Genomic DNA, 22,191 nt, shown 5'->3' with positions numbered 1-22,191 from the left:
AAGAGCTGTTTGTGTAAATAAGCTGCGAGACAGCATTTGAACATCAAAGAAATGACACACTTCACCTTTAACCCAGAGTCAACAATAGCTCAGATAAGCAGACAAGATTTCATCTGCAAACCCAGACGCAGATGCATCGCGCAAATTATGGTCTGCTGCTCTTCAAAAGTCCTCAGGCGGCTCATTTTCAACCTAGTGTTCCATCAGAGCAGGAGTTCAAGGTCAGTGGCAGTCGGCCCAAGCGCTGGAGCGAGTTTGTGGTTTTGAGGAGCAATTAAACTGAATACTAACAGAAGGCTGAGAACTATATATGCGGAGGGGATGATGCTGAGGTAATCTTGGTTATCATTGAAGCTGTGAGCAGAATTTCTATAGGGATCAAATTCATCCATGGCAATGAAAAGCTAATGCAAAGTTATACTGCAGCTGTATGGTGCTTGAATGACTGTCAGAAATGTATTCATGAAGACACATTCATATAGGAGTCATGTGACATATAGAACTGTTAAGCTATTCACAAGCGCTTCATTTCATACAGAATAGACCCATTTTAATAGGTCAATGTGTAGGTGCATGTGAAAAGGGGGAAGATTGACTTACTGGAACTAAGAATGATAGAATAGAAAGAGATAGCTGAGATCAATCAAAAACATGGCTTTTTTACATGGGTGGTGAACATTATATGTGATTTATGACCTTTATATGACACAGATTAATCTATGCTGTATACTGTACCTGTCCTTCAAGGAGTTGTTTTAATATCTACAGAGCCAAAGATTATGAAAGGTCTGATGACCTAGAGAAAATGAGATTTTCCGATGAATGCGGCATTATATGTACATCTTATATTTAGTATATACAATTATACAACAGTTCTGTCTGGTTCTCGATTCCAATTGGCTGATAGCCTTGCGATATTCTGCAATATCAGAAATCGTACAGCCTCTTCACTTCGTTTCTAATACTTCGTCCACATATAGTGGCAAGCAGAGGACTGCAGTTTGACAAATATTGCTGCTGTTGGACAACATTATGTACTTTTGAGGCTTTTTAGGTGGTAATGTAGTTGTTTAGATTGCATCTATGCTGTTTATTTATAAGGACAGTGATTATTTTAAATATTTATAATTTTGTTGGCATTCATCAGTCTGTCTTACTGAGCGTAGCAAAGACGCTTTGGCTTTTTCAAGGTTAATTATGGTGATCTCAGAGTGATGGCATTCCATGTCGTTCAGTCTTATAATCTTAAAATATGAGCAAAATCACCTGTCATCACTTTAAATATTTTGCAAGAGAATCATTCAAATACTAGCTCTAAAGTGATGATGGTGAATTAGGAACTTTTTCTGCTGTTCTGACGTCAGCTGCAGATGTGAATAAATGGCAGAAGAAAGTAGTTCCTCATACGAAAGGATTTTGAGACTCTCCGTGTTTAATTTTCTTTTTTATACATATGGATTATTCTGTCAAACTATTGTATAAACGCAATTTCACATGAATAGCAGTGTGATATGGCTGTATATCATCATTGGTGGGACACTAAGGATGCCTCCCACGAGTGCCGTTATACAGCCATAATCACACTACTACTTATGTGATATTGCTTATTTACGTATTTGAAAGGTTACTTTGTAATAAAAATGCACTTCTTCCATCTATTTAAAATTTTGTTTAATCATTGAATGAGGTGTGTTCTGAATAACTCGTCTGTCTGTCAATAACAGCAGTGATAATGTTGTTGGGTTCACGCTGGCGAGTCAGACTGTGATTCTGTCAAGCGTATGTGAAGCACCTGCACCTTGAAAACCTTGGCAGTAAAAATATGTTGATTAGAAATGCAGGGCTAAAGCTTATATTTAATGATGTGCCAGAGCGACTGACAGATAAAATCCTCAACTGATCTTCACATTTCACAATCAACGGTTTTGTGAATTATTCACAATATGCAACCGGTTTTTCAAAACATCTTTAATTGAAAGATATGGCATTTTCAAGCCTGTTGTCATTAGAGGCATCCAGCTAGGAAAAAGTAATTTTGAATCTAACAATTTTATCTTATTAACAATCCTAGCATGTTTGACAATAATAATTTGTCCATACATACCCAGATCATAAAAAATAGCTTCAGTATAATTAATATACATTTACAGTCTGAATTATTGAATTATTAGCCCTTCTGAATTATTAAAACACCTGTATTTCCCCCAAATTCTGTTTAATTGTGCTGAATTTAAAGAAGATTAGATTTTTTCAACATATTTCTAAACACTTCTCCTCAGTCTCCTAAGACTGCAGCCCCGCAACCCGGCCCCGGAAAAGTGGGTGAAAATGAATAAATATCTAAACATAATAGTGTTAATAACTAATTTCTAAAAACTGATTTATTTTATCTTGGTTATGATGACAGTAAATAATATTTTACTAGATATTTTTCAAGATACAAATTTTCAGATTAAAGTGCAATTTGAAGGCTTAACTAGGTTAATTACGTTAACTAGGCAAGAAACAGTGGTAAAATTAGGCAAGTCATTCTATAAATATGGTTTGTTCTGTAGGCATTCATTTATTAATTTTCCTTCTCCTTACTCTCTATTTCAGAACACACCACAGCTGAAGAAACCACCAACTATTCCAGCATATCTTTTACGTAGCAGATGCCCTTCCAGCCACAACCCAGTACTGGGAAACACTCATACACACTCATTCACAAACACAAACTACGCCCAATTTTATTTATTTAATTCACCTATAGTGCTTATCTTTGGACTGCGAAGGAAACCGGAGCACTTGGAGGAAACCCACGTAAACAAGAAGAGAACATGCAAACTCCACACAGAAATGCGACTCGAACCAGCGACCTTCTGGGTGTGATGCGACAGTGTTAACCACTGAGCCACCATACCGCCCAATACACATATATTTTACACCATTGTCATTTCTTGTCATTTCATGTTAATTCATGTTCTGTAGACAGCTGGAAAAAAAGTATTACCTAAATAGGGTTAATAATATTGTACAACTTGGACTTACTGTGAAAAACTACTTGGTTTGTTAAACATCATTAGGGAAATATTTAAAAAAGAAAAAAAAAAAGATTTAAAGGAGGGCTAATAATTTTGACTTCATCTGTATATGCATTTGCATCATGTTGTATGACAAATGTATCAATAATTGATAAACCCTAATAAAACCGCATCCAAAAAACCTTAAAGTATTTTGTACGAACTACATGTTTAATTACTTAAGTATCTTCTTGTCCTCCTTGACATAATAAAAAATTAAACGAGCTTAAGCGAGTCAAAAGTCAAACCAAAGTAACAGTCTACTCAGTCCAGATGGATGTATATACCGTCCAAAAAATGAGCTTCCACTGTTTAGCTTTTAATTCTGTCCAGAAATGTTATTATTCTGATTAAATGCCAGCGAAAATAGGAGAAAATCCAAAAGGGTAAGTTAGCAGATGGCCCTCAGGCATTAACCTCTGCACTATTTGTTCTGTGACGCTAGGGCCGACTTTCATTTTATTACCAATATAACAGAGTAATGCAGATTTGAAGCGCTTTGACGAAGCCAAATCCAGGGCAATCTCTCTGATGGACAACAAACCCCCCTCTCCTGCTTATTCACACAAACATACTCGCTCTATCTGTACGCACTTTATATTGTCTCTTGACCTGTCATCATCGCACCTCTCTTTTTCCTCCCTCACTCTTTCAGCATCTTTTATCCCACCTTCCCGCTGTATTTCTCTCCATTTTTCTGTCTCTCTCTTTCTCTCCCAGTCTGTCTCCACCCCCGCAGTGCTAGCGCTAGCTGTCACAGACATAAGCAGACATTATCCACTGGCATACATTTGTGCGTTGGACTTCTGCAAGTAATGACTGCAGCATTAGGATTACCTCTGGACCCCCCCGCTACTATTCGACTGCAATCATTCTGTGTGTGATGGAGAGGGAGGAAACGGCCTTTATCAAGCAGGGAGAGATGACATAAGTTGGAGTGGTGGAGAATGAGTCATCAAATACAGTCGGTCGTTCGCAGCGGCTAATGCTTATGCTAGTTGGGCTTCTGCTGAGCAGGAAATGATGGCTTTGCTAAAGAGCTGGTCTCTGTCATTAGACGACCACCACGTGCAGCGATGTGTAACATATATGTGGACACTTCAAAGGGAGATCTGACGGATGCTGTTAAAGAGACAGTACATTCGAAAATGAAAATCGCATTCACTTGCTTAGTTGCGGCAACACAGTGGCTCAGTAGTTAGAACTGTCGCCTCACAGCAAGAAGATCACAGGTTTGAGTCCTGGCTGGGTCACTTGGCATTTCTGTGTGGAGTTTGCATGTTCTCCCAGTGTTGGCATGGGTTTCCTCCGGTTGCTCCCATTTCCCCCACAGTCCAAAGACATGCAGTATAGTTAAATTGGATAAACTAAATTAGCCATAGTGTATGAGCGTGTGTGTGAATGATTGTGTATGGGTTTTTCCCAGTACTGGGTTGCAGCTGGAAGGGCATTCTCTGCATAAAACATGCCAGAATAGTTGGCGGTTCATTCCACTGTGGCAATCTCTGAATAGAGACTAATCCGAAAGAAAATGATTGAATGAATGCTAAGTTGCCTGTTGTTACAGATGTGTCTGGCTTTGTGGCACACCAAAATGATAAATTTAAGAAATGCAATTACAATAAACAAGAGTGGTCTAGCTCCAAAAGAGATTAGCATAAACCTAAAAGGTGGTCCATTTAAGTTTTTTTCTATCTTTACTTTGCCACTTTGGCATTTGTATATTGTGGAAATAGCATGGTGAAGCTGCATGATTGTCGCAAACAACAGTTGAGAAAAACTGACCATGGACCATGCAAAATGGCGAACCTCTGGAGAATCACTGGTTGTAAAACAAACAAAGCATTATTTATTCATTCATCCGCTCTGGGAAAATGCTTTGTATCTACAGCATGCATACCTCCTGTTACTCAAAACCACCTTGATCCATACAGGGAAACAGAGCTGTAGCACAAACAAAACAATATTCTTCTGCAAGACACATATATACAGTTTAAAATTTAACTGCTAGAGGGCCAAAAGTTGCCTAGTGTAGCTGAATAATTGACATCAAATGACCTCGATATACAACGCACTTCTATACAACGAAACCTCCACCTACATTTCCACAAAAACATTTTTATTAAACCTCCAAAACACTTCAAGCATAGTATGTGATATATATATAAGACTACATTTTAGAGTTCCATCTCTGTGTATGTGACTTATTTAATGTATTAAATTACTATTTAATGTACTACTACTGCAGAAACAGTGTAAAAACTGAATGTTTGCTTTTGTTAACACCATCGCTTAAATTAAGAATAGGGTTTAGTGCAGGTCATTTATTTTTAAATGTGATAAAGCAAAAATCTTTTCAGCTCCTGTGCATTTTTAGTTTCCCTGACTGGACATTTTAATTGTTATTGGTCCCATGAAGCTGTGCTTTGAAATATGCATTTTTATTCAATGTTTGACATAATCTCAACCAAAACATAGTGTAGCTCCTCCCCTTTGAAAAAAACAGCCAATAATGTTCTGCTTTTTTTACTGCTCTACCAGTAAGAGTGGTTTGAGATCAAGCGCATCAAATGAAAAGCACATGTGAAGCGTCTTGAAGGGGGCAGGGCATGTCAGAAACTAGAGAGCATTTGATTGGTTATGATTTGATAAGACAAACTAAATGAATGATAAAATCGTTGATCCATGTAGGCGTTTACATCAGTTTTATATCTTCTAAAGGCAAATTTTGGAGCACATTATAGATATCTTTAAAACTAACAATACTGATACTAACGTCTAATAACTTAATTTTAATTTCACGGGACCTTTAAGAAACCTGCAAGAAACAATATTATTCAAATTTAAATGTAAACACAGGCATGTTTTTTTTCACAGTTTTTTTTAATAATGTTATGGTGCTTCTGTGTGATTTATGAAGTCCCCATGCACTATGACAGCTTTAAAATTGACTATTAAATTATTCAAACTATATCTGTTTGTGTTCCTCATGAGAAATACAGTCAAATGATAAAAGAATTCACACGTCTGTGTGAACTATAAGCACATTTCCAATGGACGAAAGTTCTGCAGTGTGCATTAAAACCTACACAAATTGAACTATCAAGCCAAAGCTAAGATTATGATAAAGTACTTTTGCGCTGGAGAATAAAGCCTGGAACTGTAATATCATGACCCAAAAAGCAGGTGACAAAATGACAAGACTTTTCATCACCAAGAAAAAGCCTCCATTATATGTTGAAAAAAAAAATAATCCTAAAGCAAATACTGTGGATTTAAACAAATTTCACGAGACAGCACTTACCAGATCTTGTGTTCATTAGTTTTCACTAAGCCAATGCAATATGCAAAGGTCAGGATTATTTGATTCACCTAAATAGAACATAATGATCACACATGCTGAATTCATAGTAGGGTGCAACAAAAGACAAAGCTCAGGGAGAGCGGGCAATTACGGAGAAACAAAATAAAAGCAGTGAATCGTGACTAACAAACAAAATCACTGACACAGAGAACAACAGGAAACACACAAAGGCTATTTCAGACCAATCTGGCCCCTCTAGACAAAAACAGAGTCTGAAGACATTAGACAAGTAAAATGCTGACGCAAGGTGGTATTGTAAAGTGTTATTTAAAATTCAAGCCAGAATGATTTTTTTTCTTTCTTTTTTTTTTTTTTGCGGATCTATACAGTTTTAGCAATTATATCTTAAAGTGCCGAGTGCTTTTCAGCCAGCGCTACATTGTGTTCCTTCATGCGCACGTTCTTCTAGCACAATGCACTGTTAATTAAGGCATACAGAGAGGTCATTTAAACTACTTTCAGTTTTACAATATAAACGCTATAAAACCCATGGATAGTCCCAAAATGCGAGTCTTTCACAAAGCAAAACTGTCATGCCGTACATGCCGGAGTGGTAGTTAACCACATGAGAACAATATGCGCAGCAAGGCCAATTGGATAAAAGACTACATACGATCTCCCACGGAAAGAGATGGTTGTTTCTAGCACATATCCATTAAGGCGCAAGCAATTAACAAGATGGCAGGTGCATTGTGGGAAAAACAGATCTTACTGACATCACTAAAATGCCAGATCCTTAATTAAAATCTCTTCAAGTACTTTAAGTGAAGCGTAAATCTGTAATGTACCATAATTTGTATGTGACTGCAATAAGATACTTGATGAACTCCTTAGCTGTAAAGAAGAATAAGGACACATTTTCATGGCCAAAACATCCTTTTTTCCACATTTTCCATGAACGAAATGATCATTAACGCTCACATCTGATCGTCTCACGTGCCCGCTTCAGAGTCAACCTGAGTCAAAGCCTTCTTCAGCAATTCATTCATGCCGTGCTATGATAATATGGAATGCATTACATTGCATTAACCTCTGCACCTGCGCTAATTGAATCTGCGAGTCTTAATGAGACACGGAGAAAATGTGCATCGCTCACCAAGGTTGCCTGTAATTACAATTAATGATGCCCCTATACTTTTTTTCATTTATTTCTCCAGAAAATTAATCGTTTGCCAATCAACCACGACAGAAACTTATGTTCCACCCTGTATGCAAGTTAATTAGGTCCAGCTAAAGTGTATCGTCGACAAACACGTCCATTACTTACATTGCACTATGAGCTCCACGATGGCCTCTCTGGGTTTGACGTTGAAGCCGTTGTACTGGCTGGTTTGGCAGCGGTATGTTCCTGTCATCTCGCGAGAGACATTGACGATGCGCAGAACTCCGTCGTAGCTTTCGGTCTGCATGTTGCCATCTGGCATGGGCGCTTCTTTATCAGCACGAGACCAGATGATGATGGGTTTGGGTTTGCCGGAGACCAGGCACTGGAGCTCTACAGTGTCACCCTCCTGAGTGACCAAAGGGGACTTTCCTCTGGGGACAGTCAGGTTGGGTGGAACTAGAAGTGGACAGGTGAAAAGGTCGTAATGAATACATAACAGTGAGCTCTGTAAATATGAAAGTGTACATTTTTACTACATAAAATACAGTAGTTCAGTCAAATTTTTTTTGAAATTTTGTTCATTCATTCATTTTTTTATTTATTTACTTGTTTCTTTACTTATTTTATTTTCTCCACTCATTTCAAACCTGTTTATTTTCTTTTGTTAAATACAACATTTTTTTTTTTTGAAGAATGTTGGCAACCTAATACTCAATTAGCTATTGACTTTACACTATTTATACTATTTACTATTTATTGTCAACTGCTGTTGTTTACCAACATTAAAACAAAGCACTGTAAAAAGGCTACATTGTTAAATGGTGAACATTAAGTTTTAATTTTTTTTAAATAATTATGTTTCTTACTTTTTTGTAATGAGTTATTTACTGTAGGATTTTAGGTTACATCTGGAATTAACTTTATTATTTGATCACATACAAGTTTATTACATTATCTGAGTGCTTGAGTAATCAAAATGGTGTTTAGTAATTGTATGAATGACATTGTGAATTAGTTTTTACTGTGTCAGCTTGTGGAAAATCTGTTTGTGATGAGCTTTCACTCATCATGTGACTTTTTTCCATCACCTTCCATGTTTATGTGTCACATAAACATATAACAGTACTAATAAAATGGTATTTGCTCATTTGCACACTGATACATTTTTATTTTGCAGCTGGACAACAGTCCTTTCTGGCAAATAAATGTCTTGTTTTTTTGTTTTTTGTTTTCTCCCACTGATACAATATCTCTATTGGCTTTGCCAGAACATCAACATGTTGTCTCCCTCCTGGTGTCAGGTAACAGCATTTGTGGCTGTCTTTTGCAGTCAGACACCATAAACGTATGCAGACAACAGCAAGGAGACAAGTTTATGTTCTTCTGCTGATCCTAGACAACAGCCTGGCAAACTCCCGGCTCGGCTGCATGTAAACAGAGATGTTGTCACCTTCTCTGCATCTCCCACATGGACACTGCTGAAGGTTACCGGTTTCACAGGTCTTATCGCTGCTAGGTTGTCATGACGACAAAATACTGATTACCATTTTGCAAAAACAGGGTTATTAAGATATTCTATCACTCCGATCTTGTGTTAATACATTTAACATGCAAATACTGTGTTGATAGTAAAACCATAATGTTCATTTTTTTGTTTATTTTTTTATTGTTGTATTTAATTAACAAATACAACGAAAAAAAAATGTTTCCACTGTCAAACTTAAATGAACTTTAGTAAACCTAAAACTTTATAGAAATACTGTAGAAACTGATAAAATAAAAGTAAAAAGGTTAAAGAATATCTAAATGTAACGGTCCACACAACGCTCGAAAACTTGTAGTATGAAATGTTTGTCTAATAAATGAGGATTTTATTCAAAAATGGATCATGGCTCATCATTTTGTGCCACAAATCATACGAAAGTTGTCATAAATTAGAAAAAGGTTGTCATAAATCATAAGAAAGTTTTAATTCCAATGGCAAACAATTTAGATCTTTCACCAACTAATGTACTACATATGATATTGTGAAAGATTCACAGAAGTCTGTGTAAGGCACTACGCAAAACAATACTCTGCCCCAATGTTTTAGGAGTGTTGAAGCCATCAAAGTCCAAATTTGTTCCTATTTAGTGAATACAATATATTTGGTTAGTGAAAATTGGAAATAATTTCTTTGTTTCACTGAATTTTACACAACGTCCCATGATCCTTTTCAGAATTGGAGCTGTATGTCACTACAAACAGTATTCATTTAAATGTTTATTGCCTCACCCATTGTCGATATTTTATCTTTAACTAAAGAATTGCAGTTATTTGCTAATGTAAGTGCTACAAATACAGTCCACTGACCATAACTTGTATTCAACCCTTCCTTCCAGGTACTCTGGACATCGACATACAAAGCTATGTGAGTATTCCCACATCAAATGTGACTGAACAATTTGACTGGAACCTTTTCTGCAGACTATTTTGATTGAGTTCAGACCTCAGAAACAGCAGGGTCAGTCTGACAAGAAACAGGAGATCTCTTCGCCGGTTCCTCTGAAACGGGCCACAGGGGTGGCGCACAGGCCCACTTTCATTAAAAATATATTATAACCTTACTGTACACAAAGCATCTGGACATGAAGTGTTCCGAGTCTCCATGGCCCTCTTCACAAACACAACACCATTAATAAAAGAGCCGCATGAAAACAAGGGCCCTTGTTGGGTAGCAAGGACACCATGTGATTGTGTTTTTCTAGAATTCTCTTAAAAAGCAGGAATAATAATAAAAAAAAAAACTTCAAGACTTACTACAGTACAAGACAAGAAACAGACTGTCAGAAAGAAAGCTATCATGAGATGTGGAATATGAAAGAAGATGAAGAAGACAAATAAATACTACACAGTGGAAAAAAACGACGTCTTCTCTTTTTTTTTTTTTGGAGATAAAAGAGAAATCTACTTTCTGTCCAGAAGGTGAGGGGGAATGACAGGTTTATAGGAAGAGATGGTAATGAGTATAGCGGGGGAAAAAAACAGGAGAACAATGTTGAATGTATTTCCGATTACGACTGCAGGAGGTCTGGTGGGAGAAATCTTGCGTCTACAGGTTGATTAAGCATGCCTTCTATAGAAGACCCAGGGCAAACAAACAAATATAAGATACTCTGCATAATGAAAATATATCACACTATCCATTTGGCTACATTATCAAGTCTAAAACGGCATTATCTGTGTTTTGTGACAGTAAAAACCTTTTACATCAACATTTTTATCATTAAAATGTCATCAGTGGGGGAGGCTGAGATTACTTTGTTTTATTGAAGCTATAAAGGCGTAATGTTTTGAAACAGTCTGTAAAACAATAACAAATTTAATCACCTTTCTTAAAAAAAAACAATGATTTTAATAATAAATAATGTTGACATTGTATAGAAGAGTGGTGACATACTACCATTAACCCCATTTCCGCAGCAATTTTTCCTCATTTACTTGGTAATGCATGCATGACTTCTCATTAATTGCAATTTATAATTAATAAATCTATGTTACTGTAAGTGCCAAGCTGGTTAAAGCATCATGCGGTTGCATCTGCTGGAAACTCAAAGAATGATTTTCTCAGTAAATCTCTTTGAATCCTTACAGGAGAGATATTTAATAGATTTAGTGGCACTGTACGCCCTGCTTACAGTACTGTGACTCTTAACTAAGACCATTAACATTTTCAGCAGCTGAAATAAATCAGAAATTAAATTAAAAGATAAGACTATACCTAACAAACTGAAATAAATAAGTCGAAGTTTACTACGACTAAAATTAAAATGGAAATACAAAAATGAAAATAAAATTGAAATAAAAACATGAAAATGACAATCATATATATGCAATAAAATACAGAACAAATACAAAAAGTTCACTTTAAATAAATATAAACATTATACTAATAAATTATTATACTACAATTATCAATTAATTATACTAAACCTGTCTTTCTTATGTTGCAGGGATATATCTTTTGTATCACTACCCAAAAATACATTGTGAGTCAAAAAATATTTTTCTTCTATGCCAAAAATTTGTAGAATAGACTCAAGTAAATAGGAATAGATCACATTCCATGAAGATATTTAGTAAATATTCTAATATAAATATATTAAAACTCAATTTTTGATTATGCCTTGCTGATAACTAATTTTGAACAACTTTAAAAATGATTTTCCCAGTATCTACATTTCTTTAAACAAATATTGTTCTATCCTAACACAGTATAAATCATTGAGAGGCATATTTATTCAACATTTATATAATGCAGAAATCTCAATTTCTCAAGTTTTGTGGTCCAGGGTCACATATGGACTGTACATTTTTTTTTGTGCCTGCCTGTAAGTAATTTCACATAGATAATATTTTTATTAAACTGTAACAAATGTTGCAAAAGTAAAAGCAGCTTCCCTTTTTATACCTGTAAAGACTTTTGAAAAACTCACCCGTGGTGGAGGAGATGTTGACGTCTATGCTAATCTCTGGTATACCACCGTTCTTCAGCGAGGCCACACAGGTGTACGTGCCAAAGTCAGTAAACTTGAGGTCAATGATGTCCAGGTTTGTGGTTCCTGGGGCGACGTCCGGGTCAGTCTGGGTAATGACCATGCGCTCTGAGCTGCGGAGAGGACGGCCGTTCTTCAGCCAGCTAAACATGAGCTCCTCGGGCGGTGTGGCCTCCACCTGACACGAGATCTTCACCTCGCGGCCAATCTGGATGTTGTCGTCATTATGGTAGGGGTCGGGAGTGATCCAGAAGCGGCCCTTCTTCAGAGCTGTGTGAACAGAATCAAATGCCACTGATTTAACAGCTATGAAATATTCATGTGGAAATTTATTTAACATCGGCCAAAGTCAGCCCTTTCAACTTTTATGTTACAGACACACTGCAGCTGATTTTGACTGCGGGATTAGCTTTAGTGTTAAATTACATACAAGGTTCTAGTTGTTATTGACATATTTAAATATGCTGCCTCTAATCTTTATGTGTGGTGTAAGAAATTACCAGAAAAAAGATATTTACAGTATCTTTACCAAGATAACTACAGTATTTAGAGGTCTGGATTGCTCATGACATTATGAAAACTAAAACCATTGCGCCACCATACTGTCCTATATTGTACATATAAATTGTTAGCTATTTTAAATCAGAAATTTCTCCTACTTTTTAAAAAGTTGAGCTTACATAAATCACTAGACACATAATACTGAAACCAAACCAAAGAAAGAAAAAAAAACACACCACCACCAACAACTACAAAAAATGCCAAACTCTGTACTTACTGTGATACTTTCTATTGTACTAAAAGTACTGTACCCTCCGCCAACTCCACATTCACTACCTCCAACCCATATCTAGTGCCCCTATTTATTATTGCTACAGAGAAGGTCTTTCATCACAAAACTGAAACTAAAATTCAGTGTAATGGTCATATTGACAAGGAAGCATAGTGACCCAAAGGACCCAATCAAGGAGTGGATGTGTGCCGACACTCTCTCACTTTCAAAAGTAATAAATACAGAGTTAACAAACTAAGCAAACTACAAACAATGGTTTCCAAAAGTAAGTTTTCGAGTGACAAGTGGGCAGTGTGGATGACAGACATAACCTCACTAAATTTTGACTTATTATTGTTTATTATAACATATTATTATATTATTATCTTTTAAAGCAGTGTTTCTCCACCACTTTCCTGGAGGACCAACAACACTGCATGTTTTGGATGTTTCCTTTGTCCTTCACACCTAGTACATGTTCTTCGTTCTCTACTAATGAGCTGATTATCTGAATCAGGCTTTTGGTTAGGGAGACACGAAAAATGTGCAGAGCTTGTGGTCCTCAAGGAACATGGTAGAGAAACACTGTTTAAAAGGGAAACATATGATGCAAAATCAACTTTTGTAAGATCAAACTTAGGGAAAATAACATTTTGGTAAGACAAAAATGACTCATTGTTGCAGAAAAGCTTGAATTAACTCCAAATAAAAAAATCTTCATTGGCTTCATTACTGTCTCTGTCACTGACTGCTGTTTATGTGACAAGGAGAACAGACACGCCTGTGAGCAAGAATCAGCTTATTTGCATTTAAAGGCACAGGCAATGTAATTTACTTCAAAATTCACATATTCAGCAAGGTATAAGAAATTATCTGATGGATGTTTTGAGCTGAAACTTTACAGAAACATTCTGGAGACACCAAACACTTATATTACATCTTATAAAAAGGGAAGAATCGTAGTCCTTTAAAACAAAACAAAAAAGCACTAGTGTAAATGCAGCATTGTGAGTGAGTATCCCCAGAGAGAGAGAGAGAGAGAGAGAGAGAGAGAGAGTGTGTGTGTGTGTGAGAGAGAAAGGACGGAGAGGTGCAAGTACATGTGATGAGCATGTCAGTCAATAGAGTTTTTTTATTTTGTTTCATTCAGTAAATATAACAGTAAATAAAAATACATTCAGTAGGACTGCTTATAGCCTACACACTAGAGCAGCAAACTATGATGAATGCAAAAAAAGAGCTGTGCATATTTGACGATTCATTAAAAATGAGAAAATAATTAAATAGGTATCACTTTTCAGCCATAGTAGTGATCATGGATCAAAGAGTGTACGGTGAGCTGAAGAGAGATCATCTTTGCTGCTGTCATATGCTTTACACGTTTGTGTTCGGAGATGCTCATCACGGTGAGTATTCACTTCAATACAGTCAAATACAATGTTAATGAGGTTAAAATGTTTTAATATTTAGGATTTATCCTTGCATGAGTTCATTATTGGTTAAGCTTTAACTAATTAAGTTATCAAGCAGCACAAGAAAAAATGTATATATGTATGCATGCTAGATAGAGTAGATAGATTAAATATGTTAGACTAGATAGATTTATGGTAGATGATAGATGGAGAATTTATTGTATGCTTTCTATATTGCATTTCCATATTTCTTGTGGAGTTATTCACCTTGTATTGGTTTAATGTTATTTTTATTCATACAGCAGGCTAATATTTCAACAATGATTTCATTAAAAGTATGCATTTGGAAACAGTTAATGAGTTCAACATTTGTTAAATTAATTATTAATTCAACAACACTACTCATATGGAAACTGCAATTAAAACGACATAGATTTAGCAGAAGTGTGAAGAGTCTGAACCAGATGCTGCATTATTAGTAAATAAAATAAACGAATCATGAGATCTTCAGATAAATGAGCCTGACTGCACAACGATTTAAAAAGCATTGATAAAATAAACGAATAATGAGATCTTCAGATAAATGAGCCTGACTGCACAACGATTTAAAAAGCATTGTTTCCAAAATGATGCCTGTTAAACTGATTTTTGAAACCTTTCTACTACTAATATATCAGATATCTGCGAAAAGGTGTTTAAAAAGCATTGCTTAAATTGGCATGGCAACACTACAAGCATAAAACGGTAAAAAATAAAATGATTTTGGCTGAAGTCATTTTAAAATTGTTGACCATAACAAGTCATTATAACATTACTTATTATTTCAGAAAAATTTAAACATGTCTGAAACCTGCTACTCTCCCTTGTGAAGTTAAAAAAGTAAACTGAACCTGCATTTCATCAAATGGCCACTGGGTGTTGGCTCCAAAACAGAACAAACTTCCCTTGACTGCAATTTTAAAATGCCCAAAAACTAAATAAAATAAATAAATAAAATTGTGCATAAATAGTTATTAGCGCCTCTTTGAGTTTTTTTTTTTTTTTTAATATTTCCCAAATAATGTTTAACAAAGCAGGAAATTTTTACAGTACGTCTAATAATATTTTTTCCCATGGAGAAAGACTTATTTGTTTTTATTTCGACTAGAATATATTCTACATATTCTACAGAACAAACCATCATTATACAATAACTTGCCCAATTTCCCCAACCTGCCTAGTTAACCTAGATAAGCCTTTAAGCTGTATAGAAGTGTCTTGAAAAACATCTAGTAAAATATTATTTACTGTTATTATGACAAAGATAAAATAAATCAGGTATTAGAAATGATTTATTAAAACTATTATGTTTAGAAATGTGTTGAAAAATATCTTCTCTCCGTTAAACAGAAATTGGGGAAAAAATAAACAAAATAAAACATATATATGTTTATTTATTCATTCATTTTCTTTTCGGCTTAGTCCCTTTATTAATCCGGGGTTGCCACAGTAGAATAAACACCAAGTTATCCAGCATGTTCCAGCTGCAACCCATCTCTGGGAAACATCCACACACACTTATCACCACTCATACACTACGGAAAATTTAGGCTACCCAATTCACCTGTAACTCATGTCTTTTCAGGACTGTGGGGGAAACCGGAGCACCCGGAGGAAACCCATACAATGCAGGGAGAACATGCAAACTCCACACAGAAATGCCAACTGACCCAGCTGAGGCTCGAACCAGTGACCTTCTTGCTGTGAGGCGACAGAACTACCTACTGCACCACTGCGTCGCCTATATATAAATATAATATTACCCTTTCATCACATTCATTTAATTTATTTTTAAACCTTAAAATTCAGCATAATTGTGGTCACTCGTGTGACAGCTAGATCTGTGTTGTTCTGTTGGACCTCAGCTGATTCCGGCTGATTCTAACTGCTGATATATATATATATATATATATATATATATATATATATATATATTGCTTCCGTTTTATGTAGTGATATAGTCAGCTGCCTTTTGGGCATTGTTTCTTACAATTATCAGATAATATGTTATGCTGTGCACTTATTTTAACTCACAAACCATTCAAGTCTGGCCTCAATTTCGCCTGTGAGGGAAATTCTTATATACTTCTTATAAATCTTTGTATTTACTTGAAAATCATTTATTTGTCATTTCTAATTTAATTTAGAACTTGAATACACTCCAGAATCTGACAGACTGATTACCTGTAGGCTATAGAACAGTCATCTGAAATGTTGTCATACAGTGTTATGACAGGTTTTCATAAATAGCCTTGCATTTACTAACACTACTAGTTTTTAAGTATTTGAAAGTAATTAGCATTTTCCTTTATTGATATGGTATAGCACGTGGTCAGAATATAAATGACTCGCATTTAATCAAGTGTTAAGCATTTCTCCCAAATAAAAAACAACATAAGCAAAATGCAAACAGGAATCTACAACTTCACCCATGCCACTCCTCTTTGTCCATTTTCGGTTATTCTAAAGTGATGCACAGTTGGTGTGATGAACTGTGGACAAAATGGTGACAGCTGGCCCCACCCATTTGTAGCTCTTTAGAGACCTATGGGTGACATCACGGACTGGATCACCAGCGATCCAGGCTTGCAGATCACTGGTATACATATGCAGCTTCACCCAAACTATAATTCTGTCACTATGAACTACATATCTCGTAATAAATATCAATAGCTATTATTAGAATAGAATAAATGTTTTTTTCTTTCTATAAGATTTATTTGTGAGATTTTTAAGACAGCTAACAGTCACTTTATTTTGATGGTCCATTCTCTTTAGATTATAAGAAGACTGTTAGGTTGGGGTTAGGGTAAGTGTAAGTTGATATATACTTGCAAAGTTTCTTATGGTCGGTTAAATGTGTCTAGTCAAATATTATTTACTGTCATCATGGCAAAGATAAAATAAATCAGTATTAGAAATGAGTTATTAAAACCATTATGTTTAGAACTATGTTGAAAAAATCTTCTCTCTGTTAAACAGAAATTGGGGAAAAAAGAAACAAGCGGCTAATAATTCAGGGAGGCTAATAATTCTGACTTCAACTGTATATTAGGTCAAAACAAACTTTTATTTTGTATGATTATTTGTGATTAATTTTTGCATAGAACTAATATAAAGACATTTTAAAACTTAAACTAGATAAAAACAAGAATGATTTCCCTGGAAACTAGCAAAATTTAAATAAATCAGTTTATCTTTTTAGTTAATATTTATTTCATTTGAACTAATTAGGTTCATCTTAAACAGTTTTAATAGTTTGTGTATGTGTTTTAATCAAACACTGTAAGCTAAAAATGCTTAGAGATAAAAAAAAAAAAAAACATTACTTTTGTCTTATAAAATTTCTGTTTGCTCAAGAAACAGTAACACATTGGATGTTTTCTCACCAAACGTCTCTAAATCTCTTCATACGAGATTTGAACTGCACGGTTAATGATGCATTAAATGCAGTGCGTCACTTTCCATAGCTAAAAGGTCTTTGCTTAATGTAATTTCAAAACAGTTTAATGTACGCAGTCTACCCGCAATTCATCCACACCACTGCTTCTGGAGTCATTATAACTGTGACGAGCCCATGACATAAAAATGACAGAATACTAAATATCCACAGGCTGTTTTCAAGGGATGGCGGTGAGTTTCTATCATCTCACTCTGTCAATACACCACAAATAAAGCTGGGTCTTAAAATACACCATTCCACCATCACCCCGGAATAATGTGGGAAATAAACAGAGAGCCTCTCGCAGTATTATTTAGAAGAGGGACTGTCAGGGTTTCGCACACTTTCTGTTTTTCGGAGAACAGACGAGTCCTTTCACAGAAGCTGGATCCTCTGACAGTGACACTGAGAAGATCTCTGACTCAAGCACACTGACAGATACAGCGCTGGAAATGATGTAAGAACGGCGTGACATGACACACACTTTCCACACTCTTGCACACCACTCCACACATGCTAATGAGTGAGTGTGGATTGAGAGATCTGTGTCGTCTCACATTCAGAAATAACTCCAACTAATAGACACACTAGACTGAACAGCAGCTATTTTCAGAGCTTTACGACTTAAAAAAAAACACACACAATAAATAAACTGAAACAAGCAGCCTGCTGTTCTCAAGAAAAATGCAGCTTTAGTGAAGTCAGTGTGAAAAAAAATTGCAATTATCTAACTAATAAACGTTCTTGACGCGACTGTTTCATTTGTTTTTTTATGAATACAAATAACAAATCTATTTATAACCAACAAAGACACTGAAAAAGCGAAGAAATCAGACAAACAAGCCAATTAACATTAAACAACAGGATAAATGCAAATATTTAATTCGTTTTTTTAAATTTATTACGTTGTTTGTTTGTTAGCTATCAATGGGGAAAACTCAGCATACCTGAAAAACAGTCAAAAGATCCTCATCAGACATAAAATTTGATATTGTTGGCCGTAACATTATATATATATATATATATATATATATATATATATATATATATATATATATATATATATATTTTTTTTTTTTTTTCTCCAAGAACTTAATACTCTCCCACTCCCTAAAACACACAAACATACTGTACAGTACATACACTTTCTCAAATGCAAAAATGTGGTGCACTTTTCTGACAATTTTAGCAATAAAATAGTATGCATTGTAAATTATACATGCCATTTATTACTAGTGAGGTAATAAGCGTGCTGTTCTTGAAGCAGAATAAAGGCACTTAGAGTTCTGCTGATAAGCATTGCTGAAAGACCTAATTCAAAATAATCAGGTAATTCACACTCCCTAATAACTGCATTCTTTGCATACCAACAGGGTATAAGCAGAAGTATGCGAAAGGACTTTTAATTTGTCAGTAACCTGGGTTAAGTGCTTCGGGTGAACTGTATGCCATTACAAAATCGACACGTTTAAAATTATTTTTTTTTTTAAATCAGCAATCTCCACTCGCTGAGTAATATCCGGTCTCAGATTGAACAAGAAACTCTGCAATAAATTACATTTTTCACCGCCATGTCTTTAAAATATGAACATTTATTTAACCCCAGTATATTCAATGAAGCTTCTGCGCTAACCTGCTGATTCTGACGGGCACATGCAAGTAAACGGCTTTTTGTTTCTTTTTATGCTTGAACAACCAAATGAATGCCATAGTCTATTTAACTGACTATAATTTAATTATATTACAATCTTGATGCTGTATAAGAAACCGTATAAAACGAAAAAACATTAATCAATCACCGAAAGTTTATCAGTATGGGAAGAAACACTAGCTCTTAATATACCATGTTGCTTAAATCTAATAATCTTTAAATTTATACTATAAAACTTTGTCTCAGGAATTAGCATTTTAGGATATCTCATAAAGATGGAAACAACAAGAATGTCCATACATAATCATATTTTACAATACTTTTGTTTTTGGCATATGTTAATGTAAATTAAGGCAGTTTTGGTAACCAGAAAAGACTTGGAAAAAACTGATCACAATGTACATTCTTATTAAATGTTTATTTAATTAGATTATTTATAATATAATATAATATAATATAATATAATATAATATAATATAATATAATATAATATAATATAATATAATATAATATAATATAATATAATATAATATAATATAATATAATATAATATAATGTTTGACTGTGTATTACGTTAATTTGTAACTGCAAGGATATGAACTGATATAAAATTGAGAAAAAATGTTTTATGTAACATGATAAAGAGCATCAGAACAAATTTATGCACATATGCATCTGATCTGGAGGACATTTTCAATGACATTCATTTTTGTGTATGCAAATAGAAGTGAATAAATACATAAACCAATATGTGCCATCATTCTAAATTTAGTTGTTTATAGAACTTTCAAAAACGAATTTTAAACTTTAGAAACACCTCTTTAGATGAAGTGTTAATTGATCAAACCTGATAAAAAAGTTTATTTACCTGACATTTATTTTTTTTCCAACTCAATTTTCACAGTTTCATCAGTTGCTCACAAATAAAGTCCTAACCTAGATTTTTTTTTTGTTCCACATGGGAAATGTAACATTACACAATAAAATAGGTTGCTGAATGACTTTTGTCTTTTGACTTCTTCTGCAAAGTAATTGTACACATATAAGTGCTCACTGCTCTCTCCTGAAGCGAAGAGGTCAGATACAAATGAGCAATTGTCTCCCAAAGGGATCCCAAATCTCAAGCTAGCCATGAGCCAAAGCAAAACACCACAATCTCATTTCCATCTTAGAAAAAACGCATCTGTGCATCTGGCCCTAATTATTAATCACTCGCTGAATTATTTAAAAACAGCTTTTATGAAATCTTATTAACCAATTGATTTGCATTGAAGCTGCACATTTTACAAGCTGTTTCAATCTGGCCTGTTAAAATAGGATGTTTCAAGGTGGATGATGACACTGTTACTGGCAGAGACTGTGAATATATGATGATAATGAAGAGCTGCAACTTCGCAGGGTTGCTTCTTTGCAAAGTTCAACTCGGCAGGCCTTGCCTTACTGGTCAATTTGCGACTTAATCAATAGTGTAATATTGTGGTGAGATAGCTGTGCACTCCTTGGTGACCCCATAAAACTTGCAGGGTGTTAATGCTTTTGCGTCCAGTTCCTTCGCATGAGTTCTGTCATTATCAAAAAGCACTGCAGGTAAGCAATTACCAAGAGACAAGCTGTGTAATCTTTCCAGAACATTTAAAGTCAGGTTGCAGCACGCCGAGCGTTTGAGAATGATTTCTTACAGTAATCCGCTGTAATAACATCTCTTGAAATTTCAAAAACGCTTAAAATGGAAATCCAACTTTATTTTTTTTTTTTGCTTCAACTTTTAATGAGCTTTCCAACAGAAGAATATATCAAGAAGCTCCTAAGAGACAACATAATGGTTTCTCTCAACCATTTGCACCTGTGTTTTGTATCTGTTTGTTTTATGAAGTGTCTGGGAAAGAATTAAGACTTCACCTTAAATGACGGCAATGCTTTTTGCGTGGCACGAGCACAAATGTGATGCATGCGCAATGCTTAAAGACTATTTCTTTCTGGCATCAAACATATGCAGAAGATATTGATGAATGCGTTTCTAAATGATTATGTTTTGGATGGGTCTTTTCTTTGTGATGTTATAATTAGTTAGCTGTTTCTTCCACCGCAGATCATTGTCAACGCTCTCGTGGCATTATGTGAGAATCAATAATCCTTTTGACTGGCCTGTAGTCGTGCATTCAGAGTCAGTGAATGGATGCAAAAAGTCTTTTGCTGATGAATATGCACTGTTGAAGGCAAACGCTTTCTTCATCATGATATCTTATGTAATCATGTTATTAAAGGGTTTTTTAATATTAAAGAATTGTTTAAAGTGTTTTTTTTCTTCACGGTCATATTTGCGCTAGTCAATCGCACCCTTTTAGAAGCAAAACTGGAGTTTCAAACTTACTTTGAAATAGCGAATATCACAGAATAGATCTATTATTTGAAAATAAAACATAATAATTATAAATAAACTATAATTAATAAATACAATCAAAAACGAGACGATTATGCAACCAGGTTACTTCAAACTGTAGTTTTTTAACTACAAAAGTTAAATTGAACAACGAATTGGTCTCATTTCCTAACTGGAAAAAAATATTTATGTGCAGAAATTTATATATATATATATATATATATATATATATATATATAATTTTTTTTTTTTTTTAATAAAGATCAAGTTTGATAACAGCTCATACCATATGCATTCATATTTTTTCTAACATTGGTGGGGATGGGTGAATTATGTGACTTACACTTTACATTGACCTTATTTTACACTTTACACACCTTATTCTTGCACAGGAAATTCACCTGCAGTTTTTGCACTGCTACATATGAG

General features: G+C 34.8%; 1 protein-coding gene across 22 annotated transcripts in view; it reads right to left on the bottom strand.

The window, feature by feature from the left end:
* mdga2a (MAM domain containing glycosylphosphatidylinositol anchor 2a) overlaps positions 1-22,191 on the bottom strand; it is a 347,889-nt gene that overhangs the window by 86,286 nt on the left and 239,412 nt on the right. For all 22 annotated transcript variants that reach the window (XM_087290654.1, XM_087290660.1, XM_087290651.1 and 19 more), the window contains 2 exons: positions 12,007-12,336; positions 7,694-7,987 (listed from right to left, as the gene is read on the bottom strand). In XM_087290654.1, coding sequence (XP_087146780.1) covers positions 7,694-7,987; positions 12,007-12,217 — 505 coding nt within the window. In that variant the 5' untranslated portion in view covers positions 12,218-12,336. The remainder of the gene's footprint in view (positions 1-7,693; positions 7,988-12,006; positions 12,337-22,191) is intronic.

This window comes from Danio rerio, chromosome 17 (assembly GCF_052040795.2).
Source record: "Danio rerio strain M-AB ecotype USA chromosome 17, GRCz13ab, whole genome shotgun sequence".
NCBI lineage: Eukaryota > Metazoa > Chordata > Actinopteri > Cypriniformes > Danionidae > Danio > Danio rerio.
This window is presented reverse-complemented; position numbering and strand designations above follow the sequence as displayed.